This window comes from Lepidochelys kempii, chromosome 11 (assembly GCF_965140285.1).
Source record: "Lepidochelys kempii isolate rLepKem1 chromosome 11, rLepKem1.hap1, whole genome shotgun sequence".
Lineage (NCBI taxonomy): Eukaryota > Metazoa > Chordata > Testudines > Cheloniidae > Lepidochelys > Lepidochelys kempii.
This window is the reverse complement of record NC_136390.1, coordinates 14,815,616-14,841,683: the sequence shown is the minus strand read 5'-3', so window position 1 is coordinate 14,841,683 and position 26,068 is coordinate 14,815,616. Positions and strand designations below refer to the sequence as shown.

At 39.7% G+C, this 26,068-nt stretch overlaps 1 protein-coding gene across 2 annotated transcripts in view; it reads right to left on the bottom strand.

The window, feature by feature from the left end:
- Window positions 1-26,068, bottom strand: part of CCDC93 (CCC complex scaffolding subunit CCDC93) — a 103,543-nt gene that overhangs the window by 22,180 nt on the left and 55,295 nt on the right. For both annotated transcript variants that reach the window (XM_073305251.2, XM_073305252.2), the window contains 5 exons: window positions 13,774-13,890; window positions 8,916-8,978; window positions 4,568-4,641; window positions 2,101-2,182; window positions 486-557 (listed from right to left, as the gene is read on the bottom strand). In XM_073305251.2, coding sequence (XP_073161352.1) covers window positions 486-557; window positions 2,101-2,182; window positions 4,568-4,641; window positions 8,916-8,978; window positions 13,774-13,890 — 408 coding nt within the window. The remainder of the gene's footprint in view (window positions 1-485; window positions 558-2,100; window positions 2,183-4,567; window positions 4,642-8,915; window positions 8,979-13,773; window positions 13,891-26,068) is intronic.

Genomic DNA, 26,068 nt, shown 5'->3' with positions numbered 1-26,068 from the left:
TCCACTTTTCTCTACTATAACTCTCCTGCCCTCCTATTAGCATAGATGCATGGTAGCAAAGTTTCACAGTGACTGCTACTTGTTACGCTAATAAGCGTTTCACTGTAACCTCGTGCTCCACTGTCTGTTGCATACACCTGTTCCTTATATTTTTTACTTAGATTTGCTCCTTGTGGTGGGACTACCTTTTTTCATTATGTGTGTACAGCATCTAGTTTGATTGGGGACACTAGGTACCTCAATATCTATCTATCTATAGGTTTGCTTTTAATGTTTACTAGTTAGTAGATCAAGAGTGCTGAGGCTATTCTTGAACCCTAGTAACCTGCATGATAGTCAATCTGTTATGCAAGGTTGGTGGCTGTATGTCTCAAATTCCAACAGGACTTTAGTTAATATAACACAGGTGTAAACAGGAAGAAAATTATCCAATGAATATTTTTAAATACTAATTAAAAATAAACCTTCTGACATTTGCTGTTTACCTTTTCTTCCCCATTTTCGTCTGCTTCGGTTTTCAAACTTGCAATATTTTGCTGTAGGCGTGCCATCTCTTCCTTTAAAAGCAATAGAAACATTATAGTTACCTTCTCAAGGAAAAAAAAAAGGAAAGAAAGCCCATATCTGTATTTTAATAACTTCTGCATTAGATAGTACTCCATGATGTACATAGAAAAGGAGTACCTGTGGCACCTTAGAGACTAACCAATTTATTTGAGCATAAGCTTTCGTGAGCTACAGCTCACTTCGCTCACTGACCTTAGTCTCTAAGGTGCCACAAGTCCTCCTTTTCTTTTTGCGAATACAGACTAACACGGCTGCTACTCTGAAACATGAAGTACATGTATTGGGAACTTCCCCTGCGCTACGGGAAGAAGGAGCCCAATGTTCTTCATTATGTTAAACTGCATGCCTTGTTTTTCAAGTAGAAATAGCCACATTTCTTACTTGTGGAATATATACTTTAGATGCATCTTAAGCAACACATAATATGGAAAGCAGGACTGGAGAAATGTAGGAATGTTAAAATACCAGCACTCTGACACTGGTCTGCAGTATGTAGACACCTTCACAACAACTGCACCCAAATCAAGTTAAAGGCTGCAAAATTATTTCCATCATAACACTGTTTTCAGAACATTTCAAATTATTCATCTTTGGGGCTAAAATATTCCATGCTTAGTCTCTGCCGAGGGGTGACATTTCTTCTTCTTCCATTATGTTTAAACAAAGTCTCTTCAGCTCTTGTTGAACTGAGAACTAAAGAAGGAAAACAATTCTCTCTGATCTTTTTTATCATATTTCCAGGGTGTGCATTACCATAGCAGCAAACCGAGCAGAAAACACATTAATTATGCACTGAAATTGAAACATACTCTGAAAGTGAAAAGAAAAGGAGTACTTGTGGCACCTTAGATACTAACTAATTTATCAGAGCATAAGCTTGATCTTGGGCTTCTCTCTTCTGGTGGGTTTTCCAAACCCAGTGGCCCTTGACCAAGAAGTAGGTCCTGGGCACTGTTAGCTGCACTGTCCAAGAGGAGACTAAGCTGTCTCAGTGAATAAGATAGATGGGTATCTAATGTAGCTAAGCCCAACATTGAATAAGTGTTCTTCGTAGCATGGTTCATGGAGTAAGACGACACGTAACTGTGCATCAACATATTGATGACACTATTACCTACATTTAGAAATGATCCTTCCAATATACCTCTTCTGTACTACGCAAGCTGAATGATATGTAACACAAGACAGAACTTTGACAGATGCCACAGTTTAGATACCCTTTGCAAGGACACAAAAATCAATCACCTATTCATTTGTATCTAAAGACCAGTGGCGAGCACTTCTGGATAATCCAGAGCTAGACCTGCAGGGTTGTCCAGCCTAGTTTCAGAGATACATTAGATGACAGATCTATGTGATTCTCCACAATCCTGTCATGGACCGGGTAGGCATTATTCAAAACAGATCTGATATTACCAGTAAATGGCAACAAACAAACCTACTACAGGGCAGGTGGCGGTGGACAACAACATTTACCAATTTTTGATCAATCTTCATGTAACAAGATAGAGAGACAGAGAGAGACACACTTACCCTACAATGTGCTCTGAAATCTTGCTCTTGACTTTTGAGATTTTCATTCATAGCCACCAGTGCTCGTAGGTTCTGCAATATGCTAAATTAGAAGACACAGCGAACTACATTAATTTTTTCAGTTTCTAAATTTAAAACAAGAAAAACGAAACTATTAGAACAAGGTTAATTTTAAATAAGTTTCCCTGCCACTGAGCTAAACTAACAAAACACAAATATCTTTATGGTGCCATGCAAAATAATACTGCACAGATTTTAATGCTTTCATGATGCTTCCCTCCAGTCCTCTATTATTTATAAAAAGTTCTGGAAGTGCCGCCTGCCATCTGATATATAGTGTAGTTTTTTTTTCTTCAAGACTTGAGCTTTGAGAAGGGACGCGGGGAGAATGGATAGGGAGGCTTTATCCTCTTGTCAAATCAGTCTTGGGCCCCTCTGGTTGTAGTACATACCTAAACTTCTCCAAAAAAGGAAGAGTTTCATTTTTAATAGCTGATTATGGTCATGTTGGGTGAAATTTTAAAGGCTCAAATAGGAGTTCCTAACTTCTACTAACTTTCAATTGGAGCTGGGGTCTTAACTTCTATTTATGCCTTTGAAAAAATCTTCTCCCCTTTGTGGAACTCTAAATGGTAACTCATCCTACATCTTCTTGACTTCTGAAATTCCAGGTTGTCCCAGAGAAAGGGAGAAACATGAGACATTTATTTATTAAAAGGTAAAGAGTATTAAAGATAAAATAAACAAGCCAGCCACATTTATCACAAATCAAGCAATTGGAAATTTAATAGTTTGTGATACCCAACTCATTCTGCTGTTCACTCTTCATTTAAGATTATGAGATTTGTTTCACATTCTAAAACTGGCTATTGTCAATTAACTATGCTAACATTTTGCAGAACAAAAAAAATACAGAATTTAAGTCCACTGTAGTAATAAGCTGGGTGCTTTTCTTTTTGTCTAACTGTAAAACTGCTTGAGACATTCTATACCTTGGAGGAGCGTCTTGTAACCCCCATATTCCCCATCTGTATATAATTGTGATATTGCATATAAAGCAGGCCATGTGAGGTATCAGGGGAAAGGTTATGATCTGCTGAAAGGCATTCCTCTATCCATATATTTATATCATTAATGCACATGAAACTAGCAGGAACCACGCTACCTGAAATCACTTGGACATCAAGCACCCACTGTGACATTCTATACCTTGGGGGAGTAGACTGTAACCCCCATGGTCCTCATTTTCATATAATCGTGATCTTGCATACAAAGCATGCCTTGTAAGTTATCAGGGGAAAGGTTATGATCTGCTGAAAGTGATTTCTCTGTCCATATATGTGTATCATTAATGCATATAAGTTATGAGAATTGTGTTGTATGGTGGTCACTAAAACATTCTGTAAACTGGGGAAATCACCCAGATATTAGCTCCCCAGAGGCAACAGCAAGGAAAGTAACCAACATACAACCCATCAACAGCCATTGTCCAGCAAGGGAGCTACAATTCAATGACTCACCTGCATGAGGCAAGGCCACACCAGGGGAATTGCTCAACCTTGCCTGAAGATTCAGCAATGCCCACCAGACAGGCCTGGACTTGTGTTCCCCAAGCACATGGGACTGAGTATAAAACAGAACACAGGGCCCCATGCATGGCCTTTCTCCTACCCCCACCAAGACACTCAGAAGATGACTGAAGACTCCAACAGAGGAGGCTGGCTTAGGTTTAAGGGACAAACCTGTATATAAAGGACTGCAATATCCAGTGGGGTGAGAAAAACTGCTTAATCTAGATGTTGCCAAGTCTAATAGGGTTGACAGTTTAGACTGCATGCTTATATTTTCTTTTCTTTTGGTAACTAACTGACTTTTTGCCTATCACTTAAATCTATCTTTCCTAGTCAATAAATTTGTTTAACTGTTTATCTTTACCAGTGAGTTTGCCTGAAGCATGTGGCAAAACTGCTCAAGTTCGCAAAGGCTGGTGTAGATCCCTTCCCATTGATGAAGTGGTGAACCAATTAATAAATTTGCACTGCTCGTCTTGAGCAGTGCAAGACGGTATATTCCTGAGGTACAGTGCTGGGAGGATTTGGCTCTGATGCCTTTCTCTGTGTGATTCATGAGTGGCTCTGGGAGCATTCATGCAATCCAGCTGGGTGTGGGGCTCCACATGCGGTTGTGCTGAGTGATAACAGCACCTGGAGCATTTGCTGCTGGTCACTAGCATGGCACTGTCAGAGAGAGCCGAGGCTGGAGGGGATAAGGGGGCACAGCAGTCCCACAGTCCCAGGCTGCACCCCAGAGATCCCACCACACTGCTGTTCACTAAGCTGAAAACAGACTCCTCACAGCCATACGTTAATTATACATTTAGGCTGAATAAGAAATAAGCACTGAATACTACATTGCCAATGCCAGCAGTTTGCAATGATCATAAGTCACATAAAGGAAGAAAACATACCTAGAATCTGCTTGGGATTCCACCGTTTCTAAGGCTGCCAGCTCCTTGTCCAATTGATCACTGCAACTCTTAACCTAAGGGATGCAATTAATAAAACATGTAAATACATTTGCACACACAGAATGATTCATGTTTCTCTGCCTTCCCACACAATGAAGCCAAGGAAATAAGCTTTCTACAAATAAAAGCTTTAGAGAATTCCCTAAAATCTTTGGCTCTATTTCTTAGCCATCATTAACAAGTAAGATTTCTTTCCAAGGTTAGCAGAATTTCCTTACCAGGTATGAATACTGCAAATATGACGAATTTACTGACCATTGCACTTGCCCTCTACCTTGCCCTCCCAAATCAACATGTACAATCCCTCTTCCACAGCAAGATGGATAAATGAATTCTAAATTGCACAAGACTGTACCAAATGCTCCTGTCTCTCTTAATTTTGGAACCTATCTACATACAAGCAAAATTGTCATATTTCATTTTTTTCAGGGATGTATGGGTCAGTCACAAAAACCTTGTCTTGGAACAAAATGTGAAAGTTCAACAGATCATGTTGTTTAAAAAAAACTTATCTAAAATTAAAATCAGATTGGGGTTGTAGAAAAGAAATATTCTAACTGACTGATTCAAGACTTCCCTCTTTCTTCTTCCAATGAACTTTTGTAGCCCGCCATCTAAGCATAAAACTGTGATTCAGACTGTATACCTACACAGGGGAATCAGAATCTGCCTTAAACACCTATATGGGCTGCCTGGACCCTAAGTGCAGGGACATAGGACTAAGCAGAGCTAGTAAAGTGCTTACTCCTTCCCTGCAGTGTGTGGAGAGGGAGGAGCAGAGGAATGTAGGGAGTCTTTGCTACACTTTCCCTTCTTACTAGTCCAAGAAGTTGAACAAGTGTGGGGGAGTTGTACTTTGCTGTTAGTGGAGGCCAGCAGTAAATTACTAGCCCCAGGTAGCAAAGAGGAAGGACGGGGATGTATGACCACTGGTACAAACTATACTGATCAGCTTAAATCTCAGAAGGGAGCCAAGGTTTTAGCTCAGCCAAGCTGCGCACATGCTGAAGTACAACAGCTTGGTCTGGACTAGAGTACTGGAAGGTATTAATTAGCATGGACTAAACAACAACGATGTAAACATCCCAGCTTTTATATCTAACCTAGAGAAGGCCTCAGAAAGGTCTCTCCAACTCACACCACCTCCTAGGGCTACTCCTAATATTTTAAATGTAAACATACTTTAAAGTCAGAATGAACGACATGTAGAAAGGTTCAGGAAAGACATTAAAAAAACTTTACAATTAACATCTAATCACATTTTTATTGTGTTTGCATGGCATCACAGACTCTTTCTTTGTTCCCTACATTTAATATGGTGTTGCAATTACATTTCTGTTCATTTCCTTGGTAACCTTATGTTGATATGTATGGATTTATGTACAAAATGAACTAAGGCTCTCTATATTACAGCAAATTTATACCAGATTATGAAACCAACGCTACAGATCCAAATGCCAACTGCTAAATACTGATCATTTCTAAAACTGCACTGCATGTCAATCTTAAAAATCGGATAGATCATTCTGTACTTTGCTGCTTTTGTTCTTCTGATTTAATGGCCTTCTACAGAGTTTTTTACAACAGTTCTCTTTCCTCCTCCTATTAGTGAATACTCAGGACCCAGGCTTTAGGACCCTGCTACTGAGGTGGGTCAGAGACTGAGTCCTACTGAGATTCAGGATCAAGCACTGTTATTTTGCAGGGTGGAAATCAGACAAGCTGCAGACCCAAATCAGAAGGTCTGTGTAGTGCAGCATGGACATGTCAGCATGGCTGAGACATCTTGGTCCACCACTTGTAAACCAAGTTCACAATGTAGTATGCTCAGGCATGGGCTTGTATTCACAGAGTCCCACAGACCTGGGCTTAGTGTGCAGTGCAGACATACTCACTGACAGTCGTGGAGGGAAGAGTCCCTATGGATGAGATTATGAGTACTTATATATGCATAGCATCTTCTGTCCTGAAAGGACACTATTTCCTATACTATCTCTCTCTCTCTCTATTTATATGAAAAAAGCATTGAAAAGCAGTAATCCCAAGGGTGAAGGGTGGAATCCAATTGACCCATACGTGAAGGGGAGTATGGTCAGTTACATGGGGCCAGCCATTTATCATACAAAACACACTATGGGATCTTTAATGGCCACACAGAACAGACAAGACCTTTGTTTTAGGGATCCCATCCAAAACACCTATGCCCAGTAAACTGCATGGTATTTACAGAGCTGTCCAGAGGACAATGACAATACCATTTTGTGGCAGCTTTCAAAATTTGTTTTTGTTCCACATGGGAATGAAACCGAAACTTTTTGAATATTTTCATGACATGGAATTGTGTCAAAATGTAGGTTTTCTAGAGATGAAAGCCTCAGGTTACCAGAGAGCCCCTGAATCAAGAAATCTGTCCCAACAAAAACTTCATCAAAAAGTTCTGGATTCAACAAAACAGCAAAATGAAATGTAATTGAAAATGTTCTGACGAGCTCTAGTATTTAGATTAAACAGCATTGGATTAAGTGCCTAGCTGAGCCAGCATGGTACTGTACTAGCAGTTCTATCAAATCTAAGTATTCAAATCCAATGCACTGGTTGCAGAACCACCCAGCAAAAACGCTGGTTTTCCTCTCCACATGTGTCAATGCTGGTGGGGAAGGATCATCTCTATAGGTAACAGTTAATTTCTCTACCCATTTAATTCTTAGTCTTACTGCTGAGTTAGTCATTGGGGTTGGGGACTTGGCTACCCATTTATTTGGAATGGATTTCAAATTAGATATCCAACAGCTATCAGATGGAAACAATCTTTAGCCTTGACCAAATTGGGCTAAAAGTCAAAACGATGACCAAGAGATGAAAGATTCTATATATTCTATTACTAATCCAGAGAGGCAGCCAGACCAGCAAAATAATTTAAAAAAAAAAGTGTTTATTTTTGATGGAATTGAGAGGCGCCTGAACTTGTAACCATCCACTGTTTTACTGCTTTATCTCCTCAAAACCATGCAGGGAACCAACAAACTGGCATCAGCAAACTAACTACACCCACAGTTTCAACAGAATGAGATGAGTTAGTTTCATGAGCCACAACTCCAGTAGTTTCTGTACACCAATATATGTCTATAGTCTGCCTATATCCTGATCCCACTTCACTCTCAACCAGAAGTATTCTCCTCAGTGTCCCAAAAATGATCAGAAAAAAAATCCCCTTTATGCTATTAGGACTCTGATTTGATTTTCAAAACATTACTCAGTGGGAGCTTTTCAAAATCCCACCCTTCATGTATAATTTGCCTGTGCAGCAATAAAAGAAAGTAGGGTCAATACCAGTTTCAAAGAAATACAACTTGTCTGTCTAATATTGCATGTTAACTATATAAAACAGAGGTGGGCAAACTATGGCCCGCAGGCCACATCCAGCCCGCAGGAACATCCTGCCCGGCCCCTGAACCCCTGCCCCACCCCCCACAGCCTCAGCACACCACGCTGCCAGCGCTCTGGCCCACCACTCCTGCCAGCCAGAGAAACAGGGGTGGGGTAGAATAGGGCATGGGAGTTCTGGGGGCCCTGTCAGGGGTGTGGATACGGGTCGGTGCAGTCAGGGAATGGGGAACAGGGGAGGCTGGATAGGGCATGGGAGTCCCAGGGGGCCTGTCAGGGGGCAGGGGTATGGATAGGGGTTGGGGCAGTCAGTGAGCAGGGGGGGTTGGATGGGTCGGGAGTTGGGGGGGCAGTCCGGGGACAGGGAGCAGTTGGATGGGGCGGAGGTTTTGGGGGAGTGGATAGACATGGGAGTCCCAGGGGGCCAATCAGGGGTCGGGGCAGTCAGGGGACACGGAGAAGGGGGCGTTGGATAGGGGGTGAGGTCCCAGGAGGGGGGCATTGGATAGGAGGTGGGGTCCCAGGAGGGGGCGTCAGAGGCAAGGAGCAGTGAGCATTGGATGGGTCAGGGATTCTGACGGGGGCAATCAGGGGGTGGGAAGTGGGAGGGGGCAGATAGGAGGCGGGGGGCAGGCTGTTTGGTGAGGCACAGTCTTCCCTACTTAGCCCTCCATATAGTTTTGCAACCCCCATGTGGCCCTCGGGCCAAAAAGTTTGTCTACCCCTGATATAAAAGAAAGGATGAGAAAAGTAGTGTTATAGATTTAATATTATTACCACTACTATCACACATTCACAAATTCTAAATTCGTTCTTTTCATCCTCCTATATGCATGATATGTTCCCTGAAGACGAAAGCAGAAGAAATGTTACATTTTACAAAAGAGGAAAAAAGCAAGATTACCTCAGTCAATGTCTTCTTTGCTTCACTACAGCCTGCTTGCAGGTCAGCACATTTAGCTTGCAACTATTAACAAAGAAAAAGAAGAGTTTGATTCTACAGTCACACTAATTACACCTGTAATGGAGAACGGCAATATTTGAGCTATTGAGTTATTTATTACATAGAGGTTCACAATGGCTGTCTTCTACATAATAGGAAAGCTGTCAGAGTCACAGTCTTTCCCTGTCAGATTCTTAGTCTACATTCTGTTACATGAATTTTGGCTGAAAAAATCCAATAAACATGTCAGACACTTACAGATGAACTCTCCAGACGCATTAGCCTTAAAACAAATAGCTGTCAATGGACTGGTGACTTGTGGGATGGATTCTTTGTGCTGTGGAACTCCAAAGAGGTTTTAACAATAATCTAGACCAGTTACCTTAAATTTCACAGCTACACTGGAACGAGGGTCACATTAACAAGCTATGTCTACTCTTCCAGACAATTTGGTACACTTGGGAGACATTGTGCTGTACATTATTGTTCTGATCATTGTCACTGATTTCTTCAAGTAACAGTCAGGAGGAAAAAAGATTTTAGCACCAGCAGGGCATTTTCTTAATATGCATCAACCTATTATGTCATTATTAACAGTAAACCTATGACAAAAATCTAATTTGGCAGCAGTGAGGAAAACTCCACTGACTATTTCACCTTGTCACACAGAATTTACAAGCTCCTCTGATAACATATGAAACAGAGATATATAGCGTGAGGTGGAAAATTAACCACGTGTTGTGTTTGGATCAGAACAGCCTGAGACTCCTTTATTGTAATAGAAGCATGCAGGGAGAGACAGCTAGCCAGGAGCTGCTCTGTTTTCCATACACTTCAACAAACTTATATAGGGTTTTCAGTGGCATTTTGAACAATACACTTCTGTATACATACTTTTCCAACACACCCTACCAATTATGCCTTATAAGGATAATATCATACATATTACATCAATAAACAACTTTTCTAGTTTAAGCAAGCTTTGAGGTTAAATAATAGGCCAAGTGTGGTTGACTGTAGGCCATGGGTTATATATTGCAATATTGTGGTCAGTTTTCAAGTGGAACTGGCTGGATAGTCAGAGGCTTTTAGAAACCCCCCCTGCTGTCATGGCATCCCTCATACTTATATGACCTTTTCTCATCCTTCCTTAGCACATACAGTTATTCTGCAATAGGGAGATTTAGGTTAAAGGACCTTAGTAGTTTTTTTCTTCCACAAGTGCTTTACAGGTAAATAATAATAAGTCCTTGTCTTTAGGCCCAGTTTTTTTAAAAGAAATTCAGGTGCCTAATTCCCACTGATTTCAATGGCAGTTAGGTGGTCATATACCTTTGAAAAAAATCTATCCCCTTCAATCTGTGTTTACGCATAACACTACAAACAGTGACAGCAGAAATAGAATTGAGGTCAGAAAACGGGAACACAAATGATGCAATAAAAAGATCACATAGTTGCCTTGGTCAGTTATTGATGAATCTAAAGAATTCTGCTCTCCCCTGCCCCCCCTTTTTTTCTAGTTTTTGGTTTGTTGTTGATAAACTAAAAGTTGTGGATCTAAACACTCCATTCACTCAACTGCTAGTTTTTGCAAGACTTCATATAGGATTTATAATATTAGCAAAGTCTTTCATGGTGTTCCTGAGGATTCAGAATTAAGAGTTCCAAAAACTCCAAAATTAGAATTTAACCTTTATGCCTGTTTGCCAGTTCTCACTAAGGATTAACATATAAAACAAAATTTAAATGTTTTAAACTAAGCAGTTTTTGAACTATGAACCAAGCTTATTGCAGTATTGGGACCAAAACTTCAAAACGTGAAACCTAAAATTCGGCTCTCGAAAACACTGCAATCAATTAACTTTAAAGCCTCTTCCCACTCAAACTTCCCAAGGAAAAACAAAGTTCTCCACTGGCCAGAGGTAACAAGAAATTAAAGAAAATAGCTTTACTGTAAAGTTAAAAGAGGGGCTACATTTGGGCTTATAAGGAAACTATCTTACAAACTAGAGAGTCAACAGTATTACTCCAGAATATGCAGAAGCATAACATTAGGGATACAAAGTTCTGCAAAGTGGCATTACTCGTTTCACAAGCACATTTTCATATGTTTTAAATTTGTTTTTCCTCTTCCCTGTTGTTGTTTGTGTGGGGCTTTCACACAACAAGGAGAACAAGGGGAATGGCTCAGAAACGAAAGTAAAGGGAGAAAAGTCAACACATATAATATACACCAGATGAAAGAACTATTTCTGTACTACTGGTCCTATGCTCACACAATTGTTTAGTACTGTGGAAGAAATGGACCATGTGTTCCAATAGGATTCTTCTGAATATCGTGCTCACGCTTATTGGCACAGGAGCAAGTGACAGGTACACGTTTAACACTTAAACATGTAATTAACAAAAAAAAAAATTTTTTTTTTAAAAAGGGCAGGAGGGAGGAGAAAAATACAGAGCCAGACTCTCCTGCTTTCCGGTCCATGTGCCACTGGAGCAGCACAGCGGCTGAAAAGCTACCAAATCTGTCCATCTGAGAATTCCCTTAGCATAGACTGTGCTCAGCTGGCACAGATCCAGCACCTATGGGAGCTCCCCCCCTTCTCATCTGTGCCCAGTAGAGCAGGGGAGGGCAAACTACAGCTGGTCAGAGCTTTCAATCTGGCCTGCGGGGCTGAGGCAGGCTCCCTACCTGCCCTGGCCCCGCGCTGCTCCCAGAAGCAGCCACACCATGTCCCTGCGGCCCCTGGGGAAGGGGGGGGCAGAGGGCTCCATGCGCTGCTCTCACCTGCAGACCCCACCCCCTGCAGCTCCCATTGGCCAGGAATGAGGAACCGCGGCCAAGGAGAGTTTCAGGGGTGGTACCCGCAGGCAAAGGCAGCGTGCAGTGGAGCCGCCTGCCCCACCCCACCCTCAGGAACCACTGCTGGATATGTTGGCTGCTTCCGGGAGCGGTGCGGGACCAGGGCAGGAAGGGAGCCTGCTTTAGCCCCGCTGTGCACCACCGCCACCCAAGCCGCTCGAGGTAACCAGCACCGGGCCAGAGGCTGCACCCCGAATCCCTCCTGCACTCCACACCCCCTGCCCTTAGCATCCTAACCTCATGTCTTGAGCCCCCTGCTGCACCCCAGACCCTTCCAGCATCCCAACTTCCTGCCCATAGCCCCCTCCTGGCACCCTTGCCCTGAGCCCCTTCCCGCAGCCCAAACTCCCTCCCGCACCCCAACCCCCTGCCCCAGCCCTACATTCATGGCCCTGCATACAATTTCCCCACCTAGATGGGGCTCTTGGGCCAAAAAGTTTGCCCACCCCTGCAGTAGACAGAGGACAGAGAAGCAGCAGGGCTAGAGCACGGTGTGCTCCAGCTGTCATATACTGTCTCCAGCCAGTGTCAGCAGAAGTAGGTTAGAGAAGTCCCAAGACCACTTCAACTTATGCTGGAGCATGTGACTCCTCCTCCCCTCTCGCTCCCCCCAAAAATCACCTTGAGATGATCCCCCAGAACACCTCTCCTAATCCACAGGCAAAGGCAAAGGGGTCTGGTGTTCTGATCTCTCTCTGCCTTTGAAACTGATATAGCACCCACATTTTGCTACTTTAAAAGCATTTCATCTGTTTGGTTTTTCTTACTTTGAGAGTGAAGTGCGGAAAAAGTTAATGGCTTTTTCAGGCTACAATATGATTACACACACAGACACAGACAAAACCCACATACACCACACACACACTTGATCCAGTAAATGTTAGAATAGCATAAGAATATCCAGGAAGTATGATGAAAATAAATTATAGGACTTTTAAAGTGTAGATACAGTGCTAGTTTTAAATAAACTGGGATACCTATTAAAGTGCAAACAGTTTATGACAGACAGGGTAGGCCAGAAGGCAATGAGGATGTGGAACTGCATTAGCTTTGACAGAAAAATAAATTAATCCAGTTGTGTGTTCCATTATGAGATCCAATCTAACATTTACTAACATTTTTAATTAGCTATCTTGTTAAAGTTTTCTAAGTAAAATAACCCAATTTTCTTTACAAAAATTTGTAAGCTAGTCAAAAAGCTTCAATCTAACTTCTTTTTTGGTTGGGAAGGGGGAAGTAAATTAACGTTTTTCCTGCTTCCTAATTTAAGATTAACTTTAATTAGTACTTCCAATTGTCAATGCATACATATATGTATGTATGAGTTTTATTCCATAACTCAGTCCTAACCTTGTGTTCATTTAATGTTAGATTCAGATAACTGAGCTATATTCAAAAAACTATGCTCCATTGAGAACTTTACCATAGATTTACCCATAAAAGGTGCTGAACCCCCTACACATAAGTCTTCAAGATGTACAGCAAACAACTGAGATTTTACCGAGCCAGACTCTGAATGACCCTTACGCTGGTGTACAGATGTGGGCTGAGAAGAGTAGACACATGAGAAGCTGAGCGTTCATCAAGCATCTCTGAATGACCACTACAACTGTTACTTGAACATACTGGTTGTCACCATTTCAATGCCACACCCCAACAGCGAAGGTGGAGAAAAAAGAACTAGGAAGTATTTCTGTTAGAGGTTTTCAGTTTACATATGAAAGGAACTTTTGCACGCAGCAGCACATTCACAAGGGTATCCTATTCTTTACTATAATAGTTGCATAACTGTCTTAGTAATAAATATGCAAACGAGACATTAAAACATACTTAACTAATGTTCAGCATGACAAGTTACTGGTAGAGTGTAATTTTCAAATATTTTCTGAATGGCAAAAGCATTGTGGTCAAATACATTTACCAATGCTTTTTCTTTGTTACCAACACAAATCCTACCTCTTCCAAAAGTTTGGTTTTCTGCAAGATTTGCTTCTTTAGAGATGCCACTTTCCTTCGGTGCTGCTGGGCAGCTCCGAGTCTTTCTGGACGCTCCTCAGAAGAAAGCTCTGATTGCTGAAAATAAATAAAAAAACAACAAAAAACAACAGAGGGTTGAATTGCACATAGCCAGCATTTGCTTTACAGGGACATAGGAACACAGGAACAGACACAGTGGATACGAATTATGGTCTACCTAGTCCAATATCTGTCTCCAAGAGTAACCAACACCAGCTACTCTTAGGAAAGTGTAAGAACCCCACAGCAAGCAGATGTGGGGTAATTTACTCCCACTATGCTGGCTTCATCATTGCACGTGGCTTCCACTGAGGTCAGTAGGCAACTGTACAGGTGAATTGTATAATGGATGCAGGGATGTGCATATATTTTAAGAGTTGGAATGAAGGTGGATTAAGTCTTCTTGAAAAGCCTTTCTAAAACACTACAGTATTCTATAGTAATGAGCTAAAATAATACAGCTTAACACAAGAGATGTTAACATTTGAACTTACACTGTAAAGGGATGAGCCTGCTACAGCAGTACAACTGTTCTTAACAGCAGTTCAAGGGTGGTGTGGCCGAAACAAAAAGTTGGTAAAAGATGCATGGGAAAAAAAATGGGAAAAATTTTCAAACTCCTCTTGCTGAAAAGCCACTGTTAGGAATGGGATAGTTTCCCAGTGTAGCCTGGCTTTATGCACCCTAAAGCTTGAAGATGAACACAGTCAAGCTTTAGGGGTTTGGATCTGAAATATTGGTTCAGGCCTATCCCTATACTGAAACCACATCCTCGATCAGTTAATTTTCTTCTCAAGCCTCTCCATTCCTGTGAACCTAGAGCCTTGGTTATTTATTCAATCGAGATTGCATTTCCAATAGTCTTCTAGAGAGATAATGACTACAGCAACTTGGATCCAGATTCCTACTGCCTATAGACTAAGGGATAGATTGACTGAAAAATTCTTTACCAGCAGTAATATTTATAATGGGAGAGTATATCTACAATAGATTAAGAGGAGTTTTTCCAAAGGCAAAAAATGGCAATTAGGCACCTCACTGAGTGTTATGCATCTAATGACCATTGGTGCCTTTGAAAATCTCCCCTTATCTATTTCATCATGACAAAGATTTTTAACTGCTTCATCTACTTCAGGCTCCCTTCTCATTCCAATCAACTTTTGACATATCAGCAAAACAACCCACTTTCCACTCATTTAGGGGCTAATTTATGAAGTCTGTCAAAGGCATGAGGACGCTATCACAGACCATTCCCAATAATAACCTTATTTGGTAGCTACTGAAATATATATAGGTAAAATATTATTGGGAGAACTTCATACTCTTTTGACATGTACTTGCTTCCGAGATCTGCCCTTGACAGATTACATAGACAAGTCTTCATTAACAGCTTAATTTTAGACAAAGGAGAGATAGAAGTTTTCTTTTCCCCTCCCCTCCCTTTTTTTCTTTTCTACATAATTCACACAGAAAAGCAGTTTTGTGACTAGATATATTTATGTCTCTTTTGAAAGAGGAGATGCCTGAGTTAATCTCAGGCATCTCATTCCAACAACTCATACTTAAAGCCATATATCGTACATTTCTTCTACATGGGAAAATGCTGTGAAACAACAAAAGAAGAGTGCATCATGACACTGTTTTTTCAGTTAGTTGGGCCAATAACATTCCCTTGCCAATTGTAAATGTAATGCATTCCAAAATACTGGTTTAATTTCTACACACAATGAAAGACAAATGGACAAGTAATGCATGAGGAAAAGTTACATCAACAAATAAATAGTCAGATTAAACTTTGGAAGAGTATTATGATCAATGGAATGCAATGAATAGTTCAATCACTGCGATTAAGACCTCAACTCAGCAAAGCATTTAAGCACATTCATAAGCCCCAATGACTTCTTCTATATCAATATATTGAATTTAAACGGGTCACATGACTGAGCTGGAGCCTAAGATCTGAGGACTGCAATAAGAAGTGCAGACGTCACACAGTTAATGACTAACAGAACAATTTTTTAAAATATCACTATTAAATTGAAATGCAAACCAGAACCTGCAGAGGAACAACTGAAAAATACTAGGCATTTTCCCTAGATTCTAAAAATATCAACTATATTTAAAAACCACATGATTTTCCTGAGGTAAAGAATAGATCTATACTGCTAGGGAAAGAATTATTGTCCTAATTTATTTAATCAGATGGAATTTTGTTCAGATTTCTTTAATGTGACAAAATTCCTACAAGACTAAATATGGAAGGCAAATGTTGTTCTCTCACCCTACTTTCTGTGGGTTCTGTGAACTTAAGTTGCAAACTCTCATGGATAATAAGGATGGTAATACCTAATTTTCTGGGCACAAGCCAAAAATCTGCTATCATTTGTAAACTCATAGCCCCCAGAAGCCCCAACAGGGATTAGGGTCTCAGGGTACTAGTTACAGTGATAGCACAGAGCCCATAGAGAGCAGGATGAGAGAAAATTTGCCTCCCATATTTACTCTTCTGGGAGTTTTGTCTCATGAAAGAAATCTGAACTAAGTTCCTTCTGCTTAAGGAAATTAGGGCAATAATTCTTAACTATAAATGGGGGAGGGTCTGAATCTCACATGATAAGCAGCTGAATCAGCTGACTGAATACAATATTATTGTATTATAATAGTGTATAGAGTAAGGTCTTACGAAAGCCTGTGAGACACTGGTGATTAGGAATTCTCACTGATTATGCTTTAATGGTCTCTGACTAACCATAGGCAGAAACAGAAGCTACCCACCTGTCTCCAATGTAAATTAAGCATTATGAATCAAAATAATGGAAGCCCCATTTGCACTCAAGTCAGCAAGGGGATGGGAAGTCCACTAGAAGGGAAAAACAGCAGGAAGCCTTCCTGCCTCTTCTAAAAGAGACAATGAAATATAGGGTGACATAAGGGGGGGTGCATAAAGACTAAAGGGGATTAAAGGGGCCAGAGCTCTTTAAAAAAAATCACAGAAAGTTGGATCCTTCAACCACAGGGATTGAAGTCTCTGGGAACTAAGTTTAGAGAACCTGCTTAGGCAAAAGACTAACTTGCTGAAAATAAGTTCTAGTCTTGGAAGGATATTTTTACCTTTGTTTGCTTATAACCCTTTCTATCTTTTGCCCTTATACTTGGTATCACTTAATCCTATCTCCTTTTGTTAAATAAACTTGTTTTACTTTTACTATAAACCATTTCAGGGCTGTGACTAAAATCAGAGTAATTGTTAACCCCACTTAAATTAATAAGCTGCAGTATACTGTCTATCTAAAGGAAATTTGGGATTGGGAGGTTGTTGGGGTCACTCTGCAAAAAGTAACTGGGCAGTGGAAGTCAGGGTATGACCTACATGCTTGTATGCTGGTTGTTGGTGTCAGAGCTGCATGCCAGAGCAACATAGCATCAAAGGCACCCAGAACTGCAGGGCAGGTGGTAACACAACCCCCTACCGGTCTGGGTTGAACCCAAAGAGTCATAGTGCACCACTACCATCTTCCCAGTCTTGGTCTTGCCAGTCTGGCTACCTTTTCCCCCTGCATAGGATTTCACCAAGTGACATTGCTGCTTCTCCCACAACTTATTAGAAATCCAACTTTTCTGTCCTGACAGCACTTGCTTGAAGCCCTGGTCATCTGTAATCTTTGTGTTTTAGCTGGACATGCCCTTCTGACAAATGAGGAGTAAAATTTATTTTTTTTTTATTCAGACAGATTCATTCTACTCAATGTGTCTCACATACTGAACAGGACTGCATTTTTTTGTGTGAAAAATAAAAACAAATTTAGGTAACCATGTCTATAACAACTATTTTTAAGTGTTTTGCTGTGGTTTCATCTAACTAGACATTCAAATTAGGAAACGATGAACAGACAGACATTATTTGACTTGGTAAACAGCTTTATAACTGGTATGTTTATCACAGTTTTACATAAAACTTGTAACATACATCTGAGTTATGCACATCTTGTGATGGTGAAAGCCTAATATAAAAAACCACACCTATAATTTGTTGCTTGTCTCTATTACCAAAAGTGAACAACAGTTCTAAATAAGATATTTACAATCAAACTATATAAGCTTTGTTCTACAGAGATTGACTTAATAAAACACTTTTCATTTAGAACTAAGGAAAAAATATGCTGTTAGCATCAGCCACATCGATTCCCAGTTTTAAGATGAAAAAAAAAGAAACTGATGTATTAAGTTCCTGAACTCGGCTGTTTCAATTTATGGCTTATTCCTGTTCAATATACATTTATAACAGGTTTTTTAGCTTTCAATTTTAGCATCTTTTTCATGTTTATCTATTCAGGCTTTTGATATCTTGCCAGCATGTGATTTGTGCAAGACTAGACTTATCAATTCTACACAACCATAATTCATTACCACTTTAGACAGAGCTCTTAATTTATTCCTCAATAGAATCTGCAATGTTCATAAAGCCAGTAACTATCAATGTTACTTTTTCATTCAGCCTTCAGTTAGGATGCATATATGAATAATTCTCAGTGAAAATCTAGACTGTAGCTTTTGTGCACCTGAATACAAATAGCTGAAGCTGAACTTCATTTTAACCAATGACTTTGCGGCAGCAACACCAGTGTTGACTATAATCCCCTTTAGTGGCTCAGCTACAGAACACAAATGACTATTTATGACAGTTACCAGAGAGAACAATCTACATTGTTCTGCTGAATATCCTCTCTCCATTAATCATCAGAATCTCTTCAGTCTTTTAAAGTAAGATAGTGTGTGCTATGGCATTTACTGATCATATACCAGCTGAAGTCTAAAGCTAAATCAAGCTATAAAAATGTATTTGATATAAGTATAAAAAACCGAGCAGTATTGTGAGTTCAATCCACAATGTATTCATTCTGTCCAGATTCTCTTTCCTTGGTGAATTTAGTGACTTTGAAGGGTTATGGGGGTTGTTAACCCCAGGTGCAAAAGACCCCTTCCCCAAAGACAACGTGCAGCACAAGAAACAGTGCAAAGTTCCCAAAACTGCATTACCAAATGGAGTCAAACCTTACCCATAAGGACCACTCCTAAGGGTTGATGAGGAGTTCAGTCATATAATCAGATAATGGAGAGATGAAAGAAACCAATTTGAGGCATCAAGTCCATCTCACCCCACCCCAATCCCTCAAATACAGACTTATTCCCTGTGTTCAACACTCAAAACTGAACAAGAGGACCAGGTGGTACAGACATAAGTTATATTACAGAACAGAATCTATTAGTGTCTTGGCTATTGCTTAAACCAAGTCCAATGGGAAAAGTACCTTATAAAGCAACTTATTGAAAACACTAGCTTTCTAATGGGTTCAAACAACATCCAAGGCACTCTAACCTACTCTATATCAGTATTAAATGTTACAGACATTTATCAAACACTAGAAAATTGTCCGCTCTCCGGAGAGGAGTGGCACATAACAGATGAAGACTTTTTGTAACTTTAACTTTCCTTTTAGATTGCCAGAGAAAAGAAACTTTGTTCTTAAAACATACAATTAAAGTGTGCTAGACTTGCTAGAACACCCATATGACATGTAACCTTCACATAATGCCGTTTAGTTTAATTATGTAGAAAGCACTGGATCAATGAATTGCTAGAAAATGGAAGCTACATTTACCACTCTACCCCTTTCTTTTTTAGCTCTCCAGCATAGTATAGCAAGAACTCTCAATAAAATATTTTTGGTGGATCATTTAAAATTCTGTTCCAAGCTGACTTTAATTTGTTTACTTTCTTTAATGAGAGCTCATACTTAGAAACAATAACTTACCAACTTAAAACACAATGAAAAACTGCAATTAAAAGAAGGGAACTAAATCCATTTGCCTAATAGGTTGTTTTACAATTATTGCCCAAAGATGTATCAATCAGTAAGGAGGTTTATATCACAGAAAAAGCAGCTAGCATGGTCTCTTGTCTCATGAAGAAACTCAAGATGGAGGGCAATATAGCAGCAACTAATTGTACTGAATTCTATCTGTATTGCACCAGTAGCAATATTGTGTTTCCCCAGGAAGCAAGGGATGTATTTGCCCTCATTAATCTAGTTTCTGCTGTTTGCAACATACCATGTTGATGACATTGTGATTAACTAAATATACAGAAGATATTTACAAATTTGATACCCCTCCACTCCCCAAAAAAGTTGATCAAGAAGGCAGTAAACCAAAAAGCCTTTATGAGATTAAGAACTTGGTATGAATGTTACGTGGGTTTTTGATTCAAGAATGTTTTGTAACAGTAGATGCAAAAGGACTAAACTGAACAAAGCTGGCAAACACCAGTGTGAAGTATGAGTCCAACGTACAACGTCAAGAAAGCAATGCCTGAGGAGTGCAGGCAGTACTATAGTTTCTGCCCTGCCCAGAGTTTCAACAAGGATGGTAGACTGACTGTGTCACAGGACTCCAAAGGAGATCTGTTTGATGACAGAAACTTTTGTAGGGAGCCCTGAATCCTTGTTAGCTCTGGCTGACTAAGCCGTGCTCCTGGGGCATCAGTACTGCCCATTTAGATGTTGTGTCAACTCTTTATGTTTGGCCCTTGGGGAGTGGAGATATATCCAGTTTACACCACAGGAATGCAACTGCCAAAGATTTTCATGACCCTGTATCTATTAAAACAGAGCTAGCATCAAAATGCGTGAAACATGCTCTAGATAGTCCCTGTATACTGACGGGCTATTGGATTATTTCAGAGTGAATTCAGAGTTACGTATCCCACATATTGTCAATCATGATTTTTTTTCCCATTTTGTTCTAGTTCTAGGATAAACTGGCAACAGTCTTTAGCCCTCAAAACACTCTTTCTTCCTCTTCATCTGAAAGCCATTAGGTACCAAATACGTGCTGGGGATATATGTAGCTAGTCTGCAAGAAAAAGGTTTCAGTTTGGGAGTTACGATGAATTCAGAAGGCCACCAACAACTGGTGCCTTCCTCCCTTCCCCCCCACCCCTGGTAGGGAAGAGTAAAAAAAAAAAAAAAAAAAAATCATCAAGATGACTATTGCTCCCCAGTTTACTTATATCCTGAGTACACTCCTAACTGAATTTTTTTACTTAAAACATTTTCAAATTCTCTGGCTCTCTTCCTTTGGAAGTTGTCACTGGGCCTCAGTGGGTCACGGCTGGGAATACCAAATTCAGAACAAACTGCAGAGAATAGGGTAGACTCACCGCAAACTGGAGGCTATTCTATCATAAGATCACACCAACCGAAAAACAAAAGTAAACTTCTCTCTCAGACAGGTTAACAGAAAGTTAACGATGCAGTCTGCTTAAGCATGCAGCCCTTGTCTCACTGCCCAGACACTGGACTCTATGATGAGTAGTTACTGAAAACCAGTTTAATCAAATATTGGGTCCATTTAATTTCAAGAGATATATTGTCCTGGTTATGTGGCTGATAACTCAGATCTTATTCAATAATCATGATCAGACCAATCTTTTAGTAATTAGAAACTAACAGTTTAATATTAAGAGAAAGAATAAAAGAATATATAATGGTTAACAGATAATTGCAAAGTTCTTATATGAGGTTTGTAGCAGTGATGGTATAAACTGCTCGCTTATAAAGTCTCTCTGGTAACTTCCAAAGGATTGGAAGGTCCTCGGTCCATAGTTCAGCATGCTCCTTTTAGTAATAAATCCATAGTCCAGAGAACTAGGGCATGAAAAAGGCAAAATGGAAATTGCAGCGGGATCTTTTATATCCTTTGCCATGTGTCTGGAAATTTACTGTCTCAAACAAATCTCACAGCCTACTTTGTGGAAAGTTACTGGCATAAGATGGAGTCCAGGGTCACATGAGCCTATCACATGTCCTTATATGGCTTGATGACCCACAGGGGGTACCCAGAGGCCGCTTGGAAGCTGAGGCATCTGCAGGAAGACTTATCTGGTGTGAATGAGTTTCTTCTATGGCTCACTGTGTGTAAGAGGTAAGTGTCTTTGGCCATTAACGCAAAGCTATCTAGCCTTGACGTAAATCTTATCTGCTGGGCATTACCAAGGAATACCACATGTATAAGATACAAGTCCATGGCCAATATTCATAACTTTAGATTCAGAGATGATACATGAATTTAACCAGGATAATCATATTTGGTAGACTAACTTTTCCATTGACACCTTACATGTACGTTGTACAAAACTGTAATAATTGTTTATGCTGGGTAGATTATTACTTTTTATATCATCGTGATGAGGATGGGAAATTAGGTTCTCTTTCAGAGTTACTAATAAAGTTTCATGGCAGTGTTTCAAGGCTGGCCAGACATAATTAATACCTAATACTCTTAATATTTCGAAAGGAACACATTTCCCAAAATGTAGCTGTTCTATGGAACATGACTACTAGACATATGGATGACCAGGTGGTAAAGACCAAGGAAATGAGTACTAAAAGACAGAACATTTACATAAGGACATAAGAACAGCCATACTAGGTCAGACCAAAAGGTCCATCTTGCCCAGTATCCTGTCTTCCGACCATGGCCAATGCCAGGTGCCCCAGAAGGAATGAACAGAACAGGTAATCATCAAGTGATCCATGTCCTGTCACCCATTCCCAGCTTCTGGCAAACAGAGACTAGGGACACCATCCCTGCCCATTCTGGCTAATAGCCATTGATGGACCTATCCTCCATTAATTTATGTAGTCCTTTTTTGAACCCTGTTATAGTCTTGGCCTTCACAACATCCTCTGGCAATGAGTTCCACAGGTTGACCGTGCATTGTCTGAAGCAATACTTCCGTTTGTTTTAAACCTGCTGCCTATTAATTTCATTTGGTGACCACTAGTTCTTGTGTTATGAGAAGAAGTAAATACTTCCTTATTTGCTTTCTCCATATCAGTCATGATTTTATAGACCTTAATGATATCTCCCCTTAGTCGTCTCTTTTCCAAGCTTGAAAGTCCCAGACTTATTAATCTCTCCTCATACGGAAGCCATTCCGTACCACTAATAATTTTTGTTGCCCTTTTCTGAACCTTTTCCAATTCCAATACATCTTTTTTTAGATGGGACAACCACATCTGCAAGCAGAATTCAAGATCATTTCCTACAAATGTTTAAGATTTTGGAGTTAATCCTAGCTGGAAATCTAGTGTCTCAGGCTATATCTATTCAGTTGTCAAGAGTTTTTCCATAAAGGCACCACACTCTTTTCTGCCTACATCTGTCAAGACAAGCTGGTGAAGTTCTCATTCACACCTAACTTCAAGAACAGATTCTTAAAATTCTGTTTTATTGCCAGCTAAGGCAGTGTCCAAAATTTAGATATTACGTTTTAACATTAAACAGAAGACAGCATCCTAGAAGCTTATTTTTTAATATTCAGTGGGGCTGAGTACCTGCAGATGCCCACCAACTTCACCTCGGAGCTGTGGATGCTCAGCACTTATGGAAGATCAGGCCACTACAAAACTGACCCACTTACATTGTCTATTTCTACACATCTATTTAAGTTGATTCACACCCCTTGTCTGGCAGAGCGTTATACAAACTATACGCTACCTTGACAACTTTGGTCTTCAATACTTTCTCCTGAGTTATGGTTCTCTCAAAATGGACAGCATAATGGCTCACATGCATTGTCTTTTCACCCCTTATCTTTGAAAGACACTTGACTTCTCTAAGAAATTCACGGTAATCGGATCTTCCATGAAAATTTAGAAGAACCACTGTTTTTAAAACAATAAATTGTTAATTATGGTTTTGCTTGGACTACAGTGTTGGGAGTCCTAGTACAGTTCAAACACTAAGGATAGGTGCCAACAGAACAAGATATAGTAAACAATGCTTATCACCACAAGCATCAATTTACCTTTTACTTTCTTTTAGCCCAAATCTTGCTAATACTGCACAGACAGGTGCGATTTATGAAGTAATACAATCAATACAGCCTTCGTAAAACACAAAATTCTTAATCCAGACTAGCACTGTCAAAAGTTTCCTGCTGTCATTTATTCTAAGCTACATTGCATAATAAACCTTTGCCTTTTAAGACAGAATGCTTAATTTCTTCCTTATTGTCTCTCCTGTCTGATTATCTTTTGCCCTTGATTACATGATGCATCAGGAGAGAATGTTCTGTTTCTCCTGAAGTCCTATTTTTGTTCTCTGTCTAAAATATAAGTTGTTAAATAATTGGCAACTCATCACCTTGCAAGAGCTCTAGAAATCAAAGGGGCATAAGCCATACTGTTGTAATTTAAAAGTCATTGTAGAAATAATTTTCAAAATACAAATGAAGGGAGAAAAATCACTTGTAAACAAAATCATGTAACAATTTCAGCTGAGACTCTTTACTACAAGGAAGTTAGACTTTGGTAGTTTTATTATTGGATATTATTTTTTCTCTGTAACTAACATACATTTTTTAAGGATATTATTAAACAGGCATGTTTTAAGTAAATTGTTAAAATGCTTTTTAGCAAGCAGAATCAGTTCCCTTACTAAAATATTTACTCAGCACACACTAATGGGCTGTGTTTCACAAGTCACAACCTGTTGTTTTTTTGAATAGGGAAAATATTCACAAGGTTTTTTTTAAAAAAAGAATCCTTCTGAAGAATCACGTGTGTTATGCACACACAATAAAGAGCATATCAACTTCAAAAAGCTTAGAGACCATGTTTTTGTTTTGATTTGCTCCTGAGTGTCTAGTGGGAAAAAAACCAACTACATAGCCAGCTCTCAAAGAAGAATGAAGAAAAACAATTGCTGCAACCCATTTGGCCTTCAATGCTATCTTATCTGCATTGATTTCTCCTAGTAATTAAGGGAAATTCTACTTTGTTTTATTTGCAGCTGTAACTGCCTTTATTGCGCCATGCAACAGTCTGATTCCTGAGAAAGAAACTCAGTTTTAATGCTTTCCACACTAAGGCCCTGACCCAGAACAGCACTTAAGTACGTGCTAAATCCCATTGACTTCCATGAGGAATAGGCACATGCTTGTGCTTAAGCAACCTTTCAGAACAGGGATGCTTTCCTGAATGAGGGCAGATCTTAAGCTGTACTGCTCACCATACACTTTCAGCAGGCTGTATATACAAGGACTTCAGTTGCAAATTGTCATGAAAAATACGGATGGTAATGCCTACTTTTCCAGGCACCAAAATAAAAATTTGGTATCATTTGTAATATCATAACCCCCCGAAATCCCAACTCAGATTAAGGTCTCAGTGTGTTAGGTGCAGTATAAGCACGTGGTAATAGCCTCCAGAGAGCTTGTCCTTCTACCCAACAGCTATCCAACTGAAGTAATACCCATGGCAACGTGAAAGCTATTCTGTATTTCAAATGTTCTGCACACAATTTCCTCACCCTAAGTAAATTTAATGAGTGCACAATTTTATACTTTTAGAAAATGGGATTAGATTTACTCTCTCAATCCTATTTCTTTCAAAAACAATTTAAGAAAAAGGAAGCATGTATAACCTATGCATTAACAAAAGCTGACTTGGAAAAAAATCACTTTATATATGAATGAAAAAACAACAAAACAGTAAAATATGTTTACAATATCTCATTCATTATTGAGTTTCGGTGAGTTACTAAAGTATTTACGTGAATGTAAAGTAAGCTAGGATCAAAAGGAAAGGAGTGGAGGAAGGGAGAAAAAAGGAGAGAGAGAGAGAGAGAGAGAGAGAGAAAGTGGATAAGTATGGATGTCTAAGAAGAGAGGTGAGGTAAAAATGATGTTCTAAAGGCAAAGTAACTTGATAACTGATTACCTCTTTGAAATGTAAATGGATATCTGTTTTTAACAGAGTGATATTTTACACACACGTTCTAGAAGATAATGCAACTCCTTACTCTACTATAGCGATACTCAGACTGTGGCTTGCAAGCCTTAAGTGGCTCTTTAATGTCTCTCCTGTGGCTCTTTGTAGCACATAATATTAAAACACTGTCATTTAATTGACAGGTTTCAGAGTAGCAGCCGTGTTAGTATGTATCCGCAAAAAGAAAAGGAGGACTTGTGGCACCTTAGAGACTAACCAATTTGAGCATAAGCTTTCGTGAGCTACAACTCACTTCATCGGATGAATCTGATTAACAAAATAAATTATGAACAAAATAAATGTGTTAGTCTCTAAGGTTCCACAAGTACTCCTTTTCTTTTTGTGATTTAATTAAATTAACAACCAACCAGGATGCTTTTACTATGTTATTAACCACT